Source organism: Heptranchias perlo, chromosome 17, assembly GCF_035084215.1.
Source record: "Heptranchias perlo isolate sHepPer1 chromosome 17, sHepPer1.hap1, whole genome shotgun sequence".
Classification (NCBI taxonomy): Eukaryota; Metazoa; Chordata; class Chondrichthyes; order Hexanchiformes; family Hexanchidae; genus Heptranchias; species Heptranchias perlo.
Window position 1 is genome coordinate 55,822,001 of NC_090341.1, and position 15,603 is coordinate 55,837,603.

General features: G+C 49.2%; 1 protein-coding gene across 2 annotated transcripts; it reads left to right on the plus strand.

Moving 5' to 3' along the window:
• The first annotated feature begins 4,806 nt into the window (after nt 1–4,806).
• On the plus strand, nt 4,807–15,276 carry abhd14b (abhydrolase domain containing 14B). Of its 2 annotated transcripts, none has more exons than XM_067999011.1 (4): nt 4,807–4,977; nt 5,603–5,850; nt 8,738–8,979; nt 11,950–15,276. In XM_067999011.1, the coding sequence occupies exons 2-4, from the start codon at nt 5,643–5,645 to the stop codon at nt 12,130–12,132; spliced, it is 633 nt and encodes a 210-aa protein (XP_067855112.1). In that variant the 5' UTR covers nt 4,807–4,977; nt 5,603–5,642; the 3' UTR covers nt 12,133–15,276. The 2 variants fall into 2 exon arrangements, with proteins under 2 accessions (XP_067855112.1, XP_067855113.1); XM_067999012.1 differs by having other exon boundaries at nt 4,820–4,909.
• The last annotated feature ends 327 nt before the right edge of the window (nt 15,277–15,603 follow it).

Here is a 15,603-nt window from a genome sequence, read left to right on the forward strand (position 1 = left end):
TATCTTCCACTGCCCTGCTCTCCCTGTTGACCCGTGTCTCCCACTACCCAGCTCTCCCCATTTCCCTGTATCTTCCATTGCCCCATTCCCTGCCCCGCTCGCTCAACATTGCCCTGTATCTTCCACTGCCGCGCTCTCTCAATCATAGACATGTATCATCCACCGCACCCCTATCTCCCCCAGCCCTATATCTTCTACTGCCCGCACTCCTCCCAAATCCCTGTATCTTCCATTGCCCCGCTCTCTCCCTATTTCCCTGTATCTTCCACTGTCCCGCTCTCTCCCCGTAGCCTTGTATCTTTGACTGCTCCGCTCTCCCACCAAATCCCTGCATCTTCCATTTCCCTGCTCTCACCCGATGCCCTGTATCTTCCACTGCCCCGCTCTCTATGCGTAGCCCTGTATCTTCCACTGCCCCACTCCCACCGCATAACCCTGTATCTTCCACTGCCCCGCGCTCTCCCCCTAGCCCTGTATCTTCCACTGCCCCATGATCTCCCCTATCCCTGTATCTTCCAATGCCCCGCACTCTCCCCCTAGCCCTGTATCTTCCACTGTCCCGCTCTCGCCCCCTAGCCCTGTATCTTCCACTGTCCTGCTCTCGCCCCCTAGCCCTGTATCTTCCACTGTCCCACTCTCGCACCCTAGCCCTGTATCTTTCACTGTCCCGCTCTCGCCCCCTAGCCCTGTATCTTTCACTGTCCCGCTCTCGCCCCCTAGCCCTGTATCTTCCACTGTCCCGCTCTCGCCCCCTAGCCCTGTATCTTCCACGGTCCTGCTCTCGCACCCTAGCCCTGTATCTTCCACTGTCCCTCTCTCTCCCCATAGCCCTGTATCTTCCACTGTCCCGCTCTCTCCCCCTAGCCCTGTATCTTTCACTGTCCCGCTCTCTCCCCCTAGCCCTGTATCTTCCACTGTCCCACTCTCTCCCCCTAGCCCTGTATCTTTCACTGTCCCGCTCTCTCCCCATAGCCCTGTATCTTCCACTGTCCCACTCTCGCCCCCTAGCCCTGTATCTTCCACTGTCCCACTCTCGCCCCCTAGCCCTGTATCTTTCACTGTCCCGCTCTCGCACCCTAGCCCTGTATCTTCCACTGTCCCACTCTCTCCCCCTAGCCCTGTATCTTCCACTGTCCTGCTCTCTCCCCATAGCCCTGTATCTTCCACTGTCCCACTCTCTCCCCCTAGCCCTGTATCTTCCACTGTCCCGCTCTCTCCCCATAGCCCTGTATCTTCCACTGTCCCGCTCTCGCCCCCTAGCCCTGTATCTTCCACTGTCCTGCTCTCTCCCCCTAGCCCTGTATCTTCCACTGTCCCACTCTCTCCCCCTAGCCCTGTATCTTTCACTTTCCCGCGCTCTCCCCCTAGCCCTGTATCTTCCACTGTCCCTCTCTCTCCCCCTAGCCCTGTATCTTTCACTTTCCCGCGCTCTCCCCCTAGCCCTGTATCTTCCACTGTCCCACTCTCTCCCCCTAGCCCTGTATCTTTCACTTTCCCGCGCTCTCCCCCTAGCCCTGTATCTTCCACTGTCCCTCTCTCTCCCCCTAGCCCTGTATCTTTCACTTTCCCGCGCTCTCCCCCTAGCCCTGTATCTTCCACTGTCCCTCTCTCTCCCCCTAGCCCTGTATCTTCCACTGTCCCTCTCTCTCCCCCTAGCCCTGTATCTTCCACTGTCCCTCTCTCTCCCCCTAGCCCTGTATCTTCCACTGTCCCGCTCTCGCCCCCTAGCCCTGTATCTTTCACTGTCCCGCTCTCGCCCCCTAGCCCTGTATCTTCCACTGTCCCGCTCTCTCCCCCTAGCCCTGTATCTTCCACTGTCCCGCTCTCGCCCCCTAGCCCTGTATCTTCCACTGTCCCACTCTCGCCCCCTAGCCCTGTATCTTTCACTGTCCCGCTCTCGCCCCCTAGGCCTGTATCTTCCACTGTCCCACTCTCGCCCCCTAGCCCTGTATCTTTCACTGTCCCGCTCTCGCCCCCTAGCCCTGTATCATCCACTGTCCTGCTCTCGCCCCCTAGCCCTGTATCTTCCACGGTCCTGCTCTCACCCCATAGCCCTGTATCTTCCACTGTCCCGCTCTCGCCCCCTAGCCCTGTATCTTCCACTGTCCTGCTCTCTCCCCATAGCCCTGTATCTTCCACTGTCCTGCTCTCGCCCCCTAGCCCTGTATCTTCCACTGTCCCGCTCTCGCCCCCTAGCCCTGTATCTTCCACTGTCCCACTCTCGCCCCCTAGCCCTGTATCTTTCACTGTTCCACTCTCGCCCCCTAGCCCTGTATCTTTCACTGTCCTGCTCTCGCCCCCTAGCCCTGTATCTTCCACTGTCCCGCTCTCGCCCCCTAGCCCTGTATCTTTCACTGTCCTGCTCTCGCCCCCTAGCCCTGTATCTTCCACTGTCCTGCTCTCGCCCCCTAGCCCTGTATCTTCCACTGTCCCACTCTCGCCCCCTAGCCCTGTATCTTTCACTGTCCTGCTCTCACCCCATAGCCCTGTATCTTCCACTGTCCTGCTCTCGCCCCCTAGCCCTGTATCTTCCACTGTCCTGCTCTCGCCCCCTAGCCCTGTATCTTTCACTGTCCTGCTCTCGCCCCATAGCCCTGTATCTTCCACTGTCCTGCTCTCGCCCCATAGCCCTGTATCTTCCACTGTCCTGCTCTCGCCCCATAGCCCTGTATCTTCCACTGTCCCACTCTCTCCCCCTAGCCCTGTATCTTCCACTGTCCCACTCTCTCCCCCTAGCCCTGTATCTTCCACTGTCCCACTCTCTCCCCCTAGCCCTGTATCTTCCACTGTCCCACTCTCTCCCCCTAGCCCTGTATCTTCCACTGTCCCACTCTCTCCCCCTAGCCCTGTATCTTCCACTGGCCCACTCTCTCCCCGTGACCTTTATCTGCTACTGGCCCATTCTCTCCCTATAGCCCTGTAACTTACATTGAGTTACATCAAGTCTACAGTGCAGAAACAGGCCATTTGGCCCAACTGTTCTATGCTGGCGTTTATGCTCCACACAAGCCTCCTCCCTCCCTACTTCATCTAAACCTATCGGCATATCATAGAATCAGACAAAGGTTACAGCATGGAAGGAGGCCATTCAGCCCATCAAGTCCGCGCCGGCTCTATGCAAGAGCAATCCAGCTAGTCCCACTCCCCGGACCTATTCGCGTAGCCCTGCAAATTTTTTCCTTTCAAGTACTTATCCAGTTCCCTTCTATTCCTTTCTCCGTCGTGTGCTTATCGAACTTCCCCTTAAATGCATCTCCGCCAGTCGCCTCAACTGCTCCTTAAGATAGTGTGTTCCACATTCTAACCACTCTCTGGGTAAAGAAGTTTCTCCTGAATTCCCTATTGGATTTATTAGTGACTATCTAATATTTATGACCTCCAGTTTTGGACTCCCCCACAAGTGGAAACATTTTCTCTACGTCTATCCCATCAAATCTTAAAGATCTCAGGTCACCCCTCAGCCTTCTCTTTTCTAGAGAAAAGAGCCCCGGCCTGTTCAGCCTTTCCTGATAAGTATATCCTCTCAGTTCTGGTATCATCCTAGTAAATCTTTTTTGCACCCTCTCCAGTGCCTCTATATCCTTTTTATAATATGGAGACCAGAACTGTTCACAATACTCCAAGTGTGGTCTAACCAAGGTTCTATACAAGTTTAACATAACTTCCCTGCTTTTCAATTCTATCCCTCTAGGAATGAACCCCAGTGCTTGGTTTGCTTTTTTTTATGGCCTTATTAACCTGTGTCGCTACTTTTAGTGATTTGTGTATCTGTACCCCCAGATCCCTCTCCTCCTCTACCCCATTTAGACTCTTATTATCCAAGCAGTATGTGGCCTCCTTATTCTTCCTACCAAAATGTACCACTTCACACTTACCTATATTGAAATTCATTTGCCAATTACTCGCCCATTCTCCAGGTTTATTAATGTCTTCTTGCACTTTGACTCATTCTTTCTTTGTATTAACTACACCCCTCCCCATTTGATATCGTCTGCAGATTTTGAAATTGTACTTCCGATTGCTGAGTCCAAATCGTTAATGTAAATTGTGAACAACAGTGGTCCCAGCACCGATCCCTGTGGAACACCACTTCCCACCTTTTGCCAGTCTGGGTAGCTTAACCTTAACCCAACTCTCTGTTTTCTGTTTTGTAGCCAGCTTGTTATCCATTCTGCTACATGTCCCATGACTCCACATGCTTTGACCTTAGTCATGAGTCTACAATGTGGTACCTTATCGAAGGCCTTTTGAAAATCCAAAAATATCACATCTACTGCATTACCCTTGTCCACACCTTCTTCAAAGAATTCAGTAAGGTTGGTCAAGCATGATTTTCCCTCCTGAAATCCGTGCTGACTATTCTTTATTATGTTTTCGGTTTCTAGATGTTTTTCTATTACATCTTTGAGTAAAGATTCCATTATCTTTCCTACCACCAACGTTAAGCTAATTGGTCTATAGTTCCTCTGGACTTATTCTATCTCCCTTTTTAAATAATGGAATAAGCTGTCCGTCAGTCCTGTGGCACTATTCCCTTTTCTAATTATCATGTTGCTGCTTGTGGGAGCTTCCTGTGCACAAATCAGCTGCCGCTTTTCATACAGTACAACAGTGAGTACACTTCAATAAAGTACTTGCATGCCTGCAAAGCGTTTTGAGGCCTCCTGAGGTCGTGAAAGGCGCTAAATAAATGCAAGTTCTTCTTTCTTTCCCATTGCTGATTGACAGCTTGTTGACATGGGTCTGGTGTTGGTGCCTCCAGGCAGCAGAGGGCGCCGGCTCCAGTTTGCCCCATCCCTGGTATGGTTCTCTTCCTGTTTCCCTGAGTTTGCTGCGAGAGGGAGGGAGCAGGACACAGTCAGCTCCAGAATGTTTACCTTCACTTTCTCTCTCTCTCTCTCCGCATTGGGTTTGTGCAAATACGTCCTCTTCACCTGTGCTTAGTTTCTGTCACTTCATTGGTTTGAACGGTGACACGTAAGTTTAGATAAGTTCCCTGATTGTGTTTGTGAACACACTCCTTTTAGTTTTAACCTGAAAGTATTTGTAGGGTTTAAAAAAGAGTTTTATGCTGTATTTAACCCGTGCTGTACATACCCTGGGAGTGTTTGATGGGACAGTGTAGAGGGAGCTTTACTTTGTATCTAACCCGTGCTGTACCTGCCCTGGGAGTGTTTGATGGGACAGTGTAGAGGGAGCTTTACTTTGTATCTAACCTGTGCTGTACCTACCCTGGGAGTGTTTGATGGGACAGTGTAGAGGGAGCTTTACTTTGTATCTAACCCGTGCTGTACCTGCCCTGGGAGTGTTTGATGGGACAGTGTGGAGGGAGCTTTACTTTGTATCTAACCCGTGCTGTACCTGCCCTGGGAGTGTTTGATGGGACAGTGTGGAGGGAGCTTTACTTTGTATCTAACCCGTGCTGTACCTGCCCTGGGAGTGTTTGATGGGACAGTGTGGAGGGAGCTTTACTTTGTATCTAACCCGTTTTATGCTGATCAGAGAGTCGGGTGTGACAGTCCTCAGTATATTTATAGGCTCTGAATGATTGGCCTGTTCTGGATTGGTGCCTATGAAAGTTGACCGTTCTTTCCTGTTGCAGGATTTGCTTCCATAGTAGGGTGCAGTAACAGCAGGTAACCATGGCGAGTGTTCAGATTAAGGAAGGCACGTTGCAGCTGGAAGGCGAGGAGCTGTTTTATCGTCGGACTGGACCCACTGAGCAGCCCCCCAGACTCTCTGTCCTGCTGCTCCATGGCATTCGCTTCTCCTCCGAGACTTGGGTAAATCTTGGTACCCTCGATAAATTGGCAGAGGCCGGGTACCAGGCGGTGGCCATCGACTTACCAGGTAATGAGTGCTGGTTAAACTCCACCAGCACAGGCATTGAGTGAGCAGTGCCGCTGACAGGGAAGGGTGCAGACTGCCCATATTTAAAGAGTGCTTGTGTTTGGTTCAATTCTCAGCGCACACCCGCGCACCTCTCCGAAATTTCTACGGTTAGCAGGTTTTCTTAATTCATTCTTGAGATGTGGGCATCACTGGCAAAGCCGACATTTATTGCATCCTGAGTTACGCTTGTACAACTGAGAGGCTTGCTAGCAAGCCAGGTCACTTCAGAGGGCAGTTAAGAGTCAACCACGTTAGTGTGGGACTAGAGTCACATACGGGCCAGACCGGGTAAGGACGGCATGTTTCTTCCTCTAAAGACTATTAGTGAACCAGTTGGGTTTTTATGACAATCTGACAGCTTCACGGTCACTTTTACTGATACCAGCTTTTTATTTCCAGATTTTAAACTGAATTCATATTCCCCAACTACCATAGTGGGATTTGAACTTTGGATTACTAGTCCAGTAACATAACCACTACACCACCATACCCAGCGTTAGAAGCAGGCTGTATTTTCTCTTGTTTTTTTTTTAGCTATATTGTCCATTCAGTGTTCCTCGCAGACAGGGGCCCCTGTCAGTGAGAAAGGTCCAGGGTGCGCTCCCTATGTTACAACATCATCAACGAATTAGACTGCAGTCGGGCCGTTGCTGTGGGACGGGAGAGCACTGAGCATAAGGTAGGTTTGGATGATGAAGGCACTTCACACCCTTCCGCAGCTCCCCCGCCCCACTCTCTCCCTTCGAGACGCTGATCACACTGTATAGAGAAGTACTGCTTTATACAGCTGCACCCGTCCAGACCTGTAGGTGGTGGAGAGGCTTTGGGGAGTCAGGAGGTGAGCCACTTGCCGCAGAATACCCAGCCTCTGACCTGCTCCTGGAGCTTAGTGACAAATTGCCTTCAGCATCTTTTTGTTCTGCCAGTTTTCTCTACTCCTTACCTGTAGTGTGGTCTCACAGTCGCAGAGGGCCCTTCAGTACCTCACTGGCATGGCCATTCCTCATGTGTGAATGTGTTGAGTTTTGGCAGGCTATTCAACTGCAGGGAGCTTCATAGCCTCAAACGACATCTACATACAGAAGGGGGTCACTGGAGAGTGACTGCGAGCAGGACTTTCTCCTCTCTAACCCGGGGATACTGAGCGTAATTGTAGATATGGGGGTGCCAGAGGACTGGAGAATTGCAAATGTTACACCCTTGTTCAAAAAAGGGTGTAAGGATAAACCCAGCAACTACAGGTCAGTCAGTTTAACCTCAGTGGTGGGGAAGCTTTTAGAAACGATAATCCAGGACTAAATTAACAGTCACTTGGACAAGTGTGGATTGATTAAGGAAAGCCAGCATGGATTTGTTAAAGGCAAATCGTGTTTAACTAACTTGACTGAGTTTTTTTGATGAGGTAACAGAGAGGGTTGATGAGGGCAATGCGGTTAATGTGGTGTATATGGACTTTCAAAAGGCGTTTGATAAAGTGCCACATAATAGGCTTGTCACCAAAGTTGAAGCCCATGGAATAAAGGGGGCAGTGACAGCATGGATACAGAATTGGCTAAGGGACAGGAAACAGAGAGTAGTGGTGAACGGTTGTTTTTCAGACTGGAGGGAGGTGTACAGTGGTGTTCCCCAGGGGTCGGTGCTGGGACCACTGCTTTTCTTGATATATATTAATGACTTGGACTTGGGTGTTCAAGGCACAATTTCAAAATTTGCAGATGACACAAAACTTGGAAATGTAGTGAACAGTGAGGAGGATAGTGATAGATTTCAAGAGGATATAGACAGGCTGGTGGAATGGGCGGACACGTGGCAGATGAAATTTAATGCAGAGAAGTGCGAAGTGATACATTTCAGTAGGAAGAACAAGGAGAGGCAATATAAACTAGAGGGCACAACTCTAAAAGGGGTACAGGAACAGAGAGATCGGGGGTATATGTACACAAATCATTGAAGGTGGCAGGGCAGGTTGAGAAAGCGGTTTAAAAAAACATACGGGATCCTGGGCTTTATAAATAAAGGCATAGAGTACAAAAGCAAGGAAGTTATGATGGACCTTGAAAAAAACGCTGGTTCGGCCACAACTGGAGTATTGTGTTCAATTCTGGGCACCGCACTTTAGGAAAGATGTGAAGGCCTTAGAGAGGGTGCAAAAGAGATTTACTGGAATGATTCCAGGGATGAGGGACTTTAGTTACGTGGATAGAATGGAGAAGCTGGGGTTGTTCTCTTTGGAACAGAGAAGGTTGAGAGGAGATTTGATAGAGGTGTTTAAAATCATGAAGGGTCGAGATAGAGAGAAACTGTTCCCATTGGCGGAAGGGTCAAGAACCAGGTGATTGGCGAAAGAACCAAAGGTGACATGAGGAAAAACTTTTTTACACAGCAAGTGGTTAGAATCTGGAATGCACTGCCTGAGTGGATGGTGGAGGCAGATTCAATCATGGTCTTCAAAAGGGAATCGGATAAGTACTCGAAAGGAAGAAATTTGAAGGGCTACGGGGAAAGGGCGGGGGAGTGGGACTAACTGGATTGCTCTTGCCGAGAGCTGGCACGGATTCGATGGGCCGAATGGCCTCCTTCCATGCTGTAACCTTTCTATGATTCTAACCTTTTTTTTTAGCTCTTTCAGAGAGCCGGCACAGACACAATGGGCCGAATGGTTCTATAACCTGGCTGAAATCAGTTAACTCAGCACAGGCTGGTGATTGAGGATGAGACTTTATGCTCTCTACGACTGGGCTGATCGATGCTGTTAGCGATGGAGTCAGCATCCCTGGTGGTGTTCTGAGTTGTATCTTAAAGGTACTCTGGCCGACCTTCCTTCTGCTCTTTCTCTTCTCCCCAGGCCTGGGTAACTCCAAAGAATTCACTGCTCCGGCCAGTGTGGGGGATCTCGCTCCTGACAGTTTCCTCATGAGTGTACTGGAGGGTTTGGCGCTGGGCCCTGTTGTGATAATCAGCCCGTCACTGAGTGGAATGTATTCACTGCCGTTCCTGTTTGGACACAATGGTATGGTGAAAGGATTCATCCCTGTGGCCCCCATCTGCACTGAGAAGTTCTCCGCTGAGCAGTACACCAGTGTGCAGGTAAGCTGGTTCTTCCACTGATAGAAAGAACTTGCATTTATATAGCACCTCAGGATCCTCACATTCTCAGGATGTCCCAAAGCGCTAGACAGCCAATGATGTACTTTTTGAAGAGCAGTCACTGTTGTAATGTAGGAAACGCGGCAGCCAATTTGCGCACAGCAAGATCCCACAAACAGCAATGAGATAAATGACCAGATAATCTGTTTTAGTGATGTTTGGTTGATGGAGGACTGCTCTTCTTCGAAATAGTGTCGTGGATCTTCTACATCCGCCGTCTCATCTGAAAGACGGCACCTCCGACAGTGCAGCACTCCCTCGGTATTGCACTGGAAGTGTCAGCCCAAGTGTTGAAGTCTCTGGGGTGGTGTTTGAACCCACAACCTTCTGACTCGGAGGTGAGAGTGCTACCACTGAGCCATGGCTGTGTTTGTCGTGCTGAACTTCAGTTTCCTGGTGTGACTATATTAGAATAATGAAGATTGTTTTTTCCAAACTATCATGTCAGCCCTGAAGAAGTGGGGGTAATGTTTCTGGGCACTGCAGATGTATTATGGCTCTGTAAGTTGCTCACTTTTAGCAGTGGGAAGGCTGGCACTAGCCTTTGACACAGTAGCTGGGCCGACCCCAGGACAGGGGCTCCGAGGGCGGTAGTTTATCCTGCAATAGCCAGCGTCAGTGGACAGTTGCAAGGAGCAGGAGCCCAGGCTGGTTCTCATCCCCCACCCCTCCACTCCCCCCACCACCCCGCAGCCCAGGACATGCTGAGATCAGTTGCAATCTCCAATATCCCTTGAGCTGAGATCAGCTAGCACGGACGAGGGCTTGACCCGCTGACCTTTCTGGCCCTCCATTCGCCACTATACTTATACAGCCATCGATCTGCTCAACCATTCCCTCACCACCACCGTTGGTGCCCTTGTCCCCAGCAAAATATTTACTCTCTCCCATCCCGGTCATTCCCCTGGTACAACCCCCACCTTTGCTCCCTCAAGTCCAAGGGGTGCAGACTCAAGCGTATCTGATGCACAAGTGGTTTAGCCATCCATCACCACTTCAAGTGCTGTCTGACCTCACTCTTTAACAAAACTGCCCACTACCCCAGGATCATCTTCAATTCCAACCGTCTCCTTAAACTGCTCTTCCCTGCCCCCTGCATTCTCACCTCTTAACACGTGCGATGAGCTCCTGGTCCTCATTGTCACTAAGATTGAGGCTAACACTCTGCTGCTTCCCCCCCGTTCCCCTTGCGTACCAGGCCAAAGCTCCCCCTAGGCTCCTCCTAACGTAGCCCTGAACCTGTATCTCCCTAGTTTCTCTCCAATCTCCACTCATGCCCTCTCGGACCTCATCTTCTCCACAAGACCCACCTCCTGTACCCTTGACTCCATTCCCACCCAACTTCCCTTCCTGGTCCCCATGTTAGCTGATACTGTAAATGGTACCCTCTCCTCAGGTACTGTCCCCGTCCTTTCAAAACCACCACCATTACCTCCCATCCTCAAAAAAACCCACCCTTGACCCCTCTGTCCTTGCAAATTACCACCCATTTCCAACCTCCCTTTCATCTCCAAATTCCTTGAACATGATATCGCCTCCAAAATCCGTGCCTAGCCTTTCTGCAACTCCATGTTTGAATCTCTCCAAATCTGGTTTCTGCCACTGCCACAGCACTAAACCAGCCTTTGTCAAAGTCACAAATGACATCCTATGTGACTGTGACTGTGGTGCATTAAATCTCTTCATCCTGCTCAATCTTTCTGCGGCCTTTGACATGGTCGACCCACCATCCTCCTCCAACGCCTTTCCTCCATTGTCCAGCTCAATGGGACTACCTTTGTTTGGTTCCACTCTTACCTATCCAATTGTAGTCTGAACATCTCCAGCTCCACCCCTCTACTGCCCCTGTTGTGTACAACATCCAATCTTGGATGAGCTGCAATTTCCTCCAGTCAAATATTGGGAAGACCAAAGCCATCATCTTCGGCCCTCTCCACAAATTCTGTACTGTTGCCGTCAATACCATCCCCCTCCCTGGCCACTGTCTGAGGCCGAACCAGACTATTCGCAGCTGCGGTGTCCTATCTGACCTGAGCTGAGCTTTTGGCCCCATATTCTCTCCATCGCAAAGACCGCCTACTTCCAGCTCTACAACATCGCCTGCCCTTGCCTCGGCCCACCTGCCACTGAAACCCTCACTCACGCCTTTGTCACCTCTAGACTGGACTGTTCCAATGTTCTCCTGGCCGGCCTCCCACCCTCTGTAAAGTTCAGCTCAGCTAAAACTCTGCTGCCTGTATCCTATCTTTCACCAAGCCCCACTCACCCATCACCCCTGTCCTCACTGACCTACATTGGCTCCTGGACCCCTAATGCCTCAGATTTAAAATTCTTAACCTCGTGTTTAAATCCCTTCATAGTCTCGTCCTTCCTTATCTCTGAAACCTCCTCCAGCCCTATAATCCCTGTCTCTGAATTCTCTGTTCCTCTGACTCTGACCTCTTAGGCACCCCCCCCCACTTCCCTTCGCTCAACTGTTGGCTTTGGACGTCCAGGCCCCTCGCTCTGGAATTCCCTCCCTTACCCACTCCACCTCCCTCTCCTCCTTTAAGACCCTTTTTAAAACCCACCTATTTGACCAAGCTTTTAATCACTCCTCCTATTATTTCCTTCTTTGGCTTCTGATTATGCCTCTGTGAAGTGCCTTGGGATGTTTTTCTATGTTAAGGGCTCTGTATAAATGTAAGCTTTTGTTGGTCTGTATGGCTCTGTACCAGACAGGGCAGGCTTAGGGGAGCTTTGTAAAACCTGGCAGCTCTTAAAGTGGCTCCAACAGTTAATGAGCAAGCATCACCACTGTTGGAGTGATGGATGATGCTGCTGTGGTGGGCCCCACTGGCACACCTCTACTAATCGGCTAACTCTACTAAGAGCCCCTGTTCCCTGATTTGTGCTTTACATTTTTGACAGACCCCAACATTGATTGTCTACGGTGACGAGGACAAGCCGATGGGAGTGGCGTCATTCAACAATCTGAGAAACCTGTCCAACCACAAGGTGCACATTATGAAGGGGGCACAGCATGCCTGCTACCTCAATAACCCTGAGGAGTGGCATCACACAGTGCTGGAGTTCCTGCAGAGTCTGTCCTAAATCCTCCAGACACACACCGCGGCAAAGAAATTACCATTTGCCATTCGATTAATCAGCTCACAATGACAAAATCACTTATTAATATACCAATCAGAAGAGGCCTTGTTTAGTATCTGCTACCTTTCCTCCTACAGCATATTGCTGATTTATTATAGCTTTCTTCTGACATTGTGGTCATGCCTCAATGCTGATTTGCTTGCGTTCCTTGTCACACCGGTCAATCAGCTCGTCCCCTGCGTGTACAAGATATTAGACTCATCAGACTTCATTCACCTGCTCCAGTCACATCATTTGAATGTTGAGTGGAAGGCCTATCCTGTTTAGTCCACTGCAGGCCGGGTTGTGTGTATGGGAAGGCTGGTTATACCTTACACTGAAGGGCTCTTGATGGGAGCAACCTGTACACAACAGGAATTGGCAGATTCTCCATTTGTATAAAATGACAAATGCAACTGGTTTGAAGGTGAACCCCCCCCCCATTAGGGCACTTTCACCCATTCCACTTCTTGGTCTCTGGGTACCTTGCAACATCTGCAGGTAAGGGTGGGCCGGTGGGCGATGAGCTCCACAGGTACTGCTCTAGAGGTGCCTGGGTGACCCATGGTTATCTGAAACCTTTCCCTAACAGAGTTGAAGTCGGCCAACAGCATGTCTGGGTGGTAATTCAGAGTGTCAATATTATCAGCTGAGCGTTCATGGAAGACGCTGTTAATGTGCCTGTGGCCTGTGTAATTTAGGTTGTCTCTGCAGATGTGCAATTGAGGTCGCCGCTACAGATGTGTAATTGAGGTTACCGCTGCAGATGTTACAGCTGCTGGCATTAGCTCGACAGCGGTACACAGTGCAGACATCTGTTAATCCACAACGTGGGTCATGTGGGAGACAGCAACACGTATCTGAGAGAGGGACACCTTTGAATTACTCAGAACAACTTCTAAAGTCATGTGTCTGTAGCCTGTTGTGGCGGTGTCCTCTGATCTATAGCTGGTTTATTGAAGCCTACAACCACAGACAGCTGGAGATGGGGCGCTCAGTAGGTTGGGCTTCCAGACAGGCCTCCAGGCCCTTGTCTACCCCTCCTCAGCAGTACCCCTTCCTTATGGACCACGTCTGGTGCTTTCTCCTCCACATCAGAAGCTAAATTTCCTTGAATAGAGAAGATTAAGGGGTGATCTAATTGATAGGGTGGATAGAGAGAAACTCTTTCCTCTGATGGGAGAGTCCAGAACAAGGGGGCATAACCTTAAAATTAGAGCTAGGCCGTTCAGGGGTGATGTCAGGAACCACTTCTTCACACAAAGGGGAGTGGAAATCTGGAACCTCTCTCCCCAAAAATGCTGTTGAGGCTGGGGGTCAATTGAAAATTTCAAAACTGAGATTGCTCGATTTTTGTCAGGTAAGAGGGTATTAGGGGATACGGAGCCAAGGCAGGTAAATGGAGTTTTTGTACAGAACTGTCATGATCGAATGGCAGAACAGGCTCGAGGGGCTGAATGGTCAACTCTTGTTCCTATGGTCCTAAATGTCCTGCAGTGCCCGTCTCTTGGTTGCAGTGAGACTGTTAATGGATGCACTGGTGGTGAGAGGCATTCTCCTGCCGCACCCCGGGACATGCTTGGCTTCCTTTCATCCGTAAAGAGGAGAGATAGAACTTCATTAGCACATAAACGCACATCCACTTTGCCAGCAAATGTGGCACCCTGCAGTTGGCCACCATCTGTATATATGAACGGATTGATGAACATTAACACGCATGAATCATGGATTACAGGATTAACATTGGACATACCAGGGTCTGTACCAGCTTCATTAGGCCCAGTGCCTCAGAGAGGCTCCTTCCTAATTAATTGTAAGAGGCTGACCGCCCAGGATTTTCCTCGGGAGGGCCTACCATTTGTTCCAGTCATTGTACACCAGCCCTGTCAGGAACACTGAAGATTATGCCTGCGTGCCAGTACTCCTACAGATTCATTCAGAAATCTTTCATTTGTAGGACTGGGAAACCAGTGACTGTCAGAACTCAGTCTCCAGGTTAAGACAGGGCACAGGCTCAAAGCACATTATTTTCCACACCAGGAATGGAAAAATAAAAGATCTAATTCAATTTACTGTCCATATATGGCTTTCCCTGACAATTTTGACAAGGATGCTCGAGCAATTATTGGAACTTACAGCACAGCTGGAGGCCGGTTGGCCCATCGCACCTGGGCTGGTGCTAGCTCTTCACATGGAGATATTGGGGGTGAAATTCAACTTTGAGGTAGGCATAAAATATGTGGTAGCTGATTGGCTGCCCACCATACACCCCGCACGATTGGAGTCAGTGGAATGTAAAATTAGGTGGGGTGTACAACGGATGGTCGATCTGCCACTGCCTGTTTGTTCGCGACGCCACTGAAGTTGAATTTCATCCCATAAACTCTAACTGCACTTTTAAAAATTTGTTCTCTGGATGTGGCAAGACTGTATTTATTGCCCATCCCTAATTGACCTGAGTTTTTTTTTTAAATGACTAAGTGGCTTCCTGGGCCATACCTAAGGGTGTTATTGCCCTTTTGGAGTCACTGGGTAGGAATGACAAGTTCCCTTCCCTGAAGGACATTTGTGGACCAGTTCAGATTTTTTAAGTAATTCTTGTTTCTGGTGCCAGCTCACAAATGACCACGTTTGGAATTCAATGTCATAACTGGCCATGGTGGGATTTGAACTCACAATCTCCAGATTACCACGACAATAAAGCACCATGTTCCTCCTCTCACCAATAAAATTGTAAACGTTAATGCAGTAAATTCATTCATGATTGTTTTTGCCTGAAAAAGAAAACTAAATTTATCTCCACTTATGGCCATCACATATGGGCTTCCTTTCCATATATCGCTATCCTTTCCATACATATATAGATATATATATATATATACATATATATGGTGCTGTATTACTGCTATGTTACCTTACCTTGGTGATCATCTTGAGATTATGAAGCTCTGTCTGCATTTCTTTTCATTCCACAACATTGTAACAGTAACATCGACTACTGAAATATGCAATTTGGAGCAACTAATATCAGATTCTGATAATTCTTTGCAGGGAGGATAACAAACCCTGTATGTATTACAATAAATTGTGATTTTTATTCCCATAAAATGATGGTGGACTCGGTTGATTTGGCATGGCCTTTGCTGCAATAATCATGTGTAGCAGGAGCCAGGATCGATGTGCAGAGCTGATGGGTTCCATCCAGGCTCTAAAACAGATCAACACTTGGAGTGGACTCCCACACAGAGTGATGGAGGCGAAAATCCTGGAATCATTTAAGAAACAATTAGATGCTGTAATTGGGGGGGGGAGTTGTAGGCTGCTTCTGATGGAGGAACAAAGATGGGCTGAATGGCACCTTCCTCACCTGTAATTATCTTGTGAAAAGAACTGGACATTTTTTTAAAAAAAAGAGACAGTTTTTAAAAGTTACAG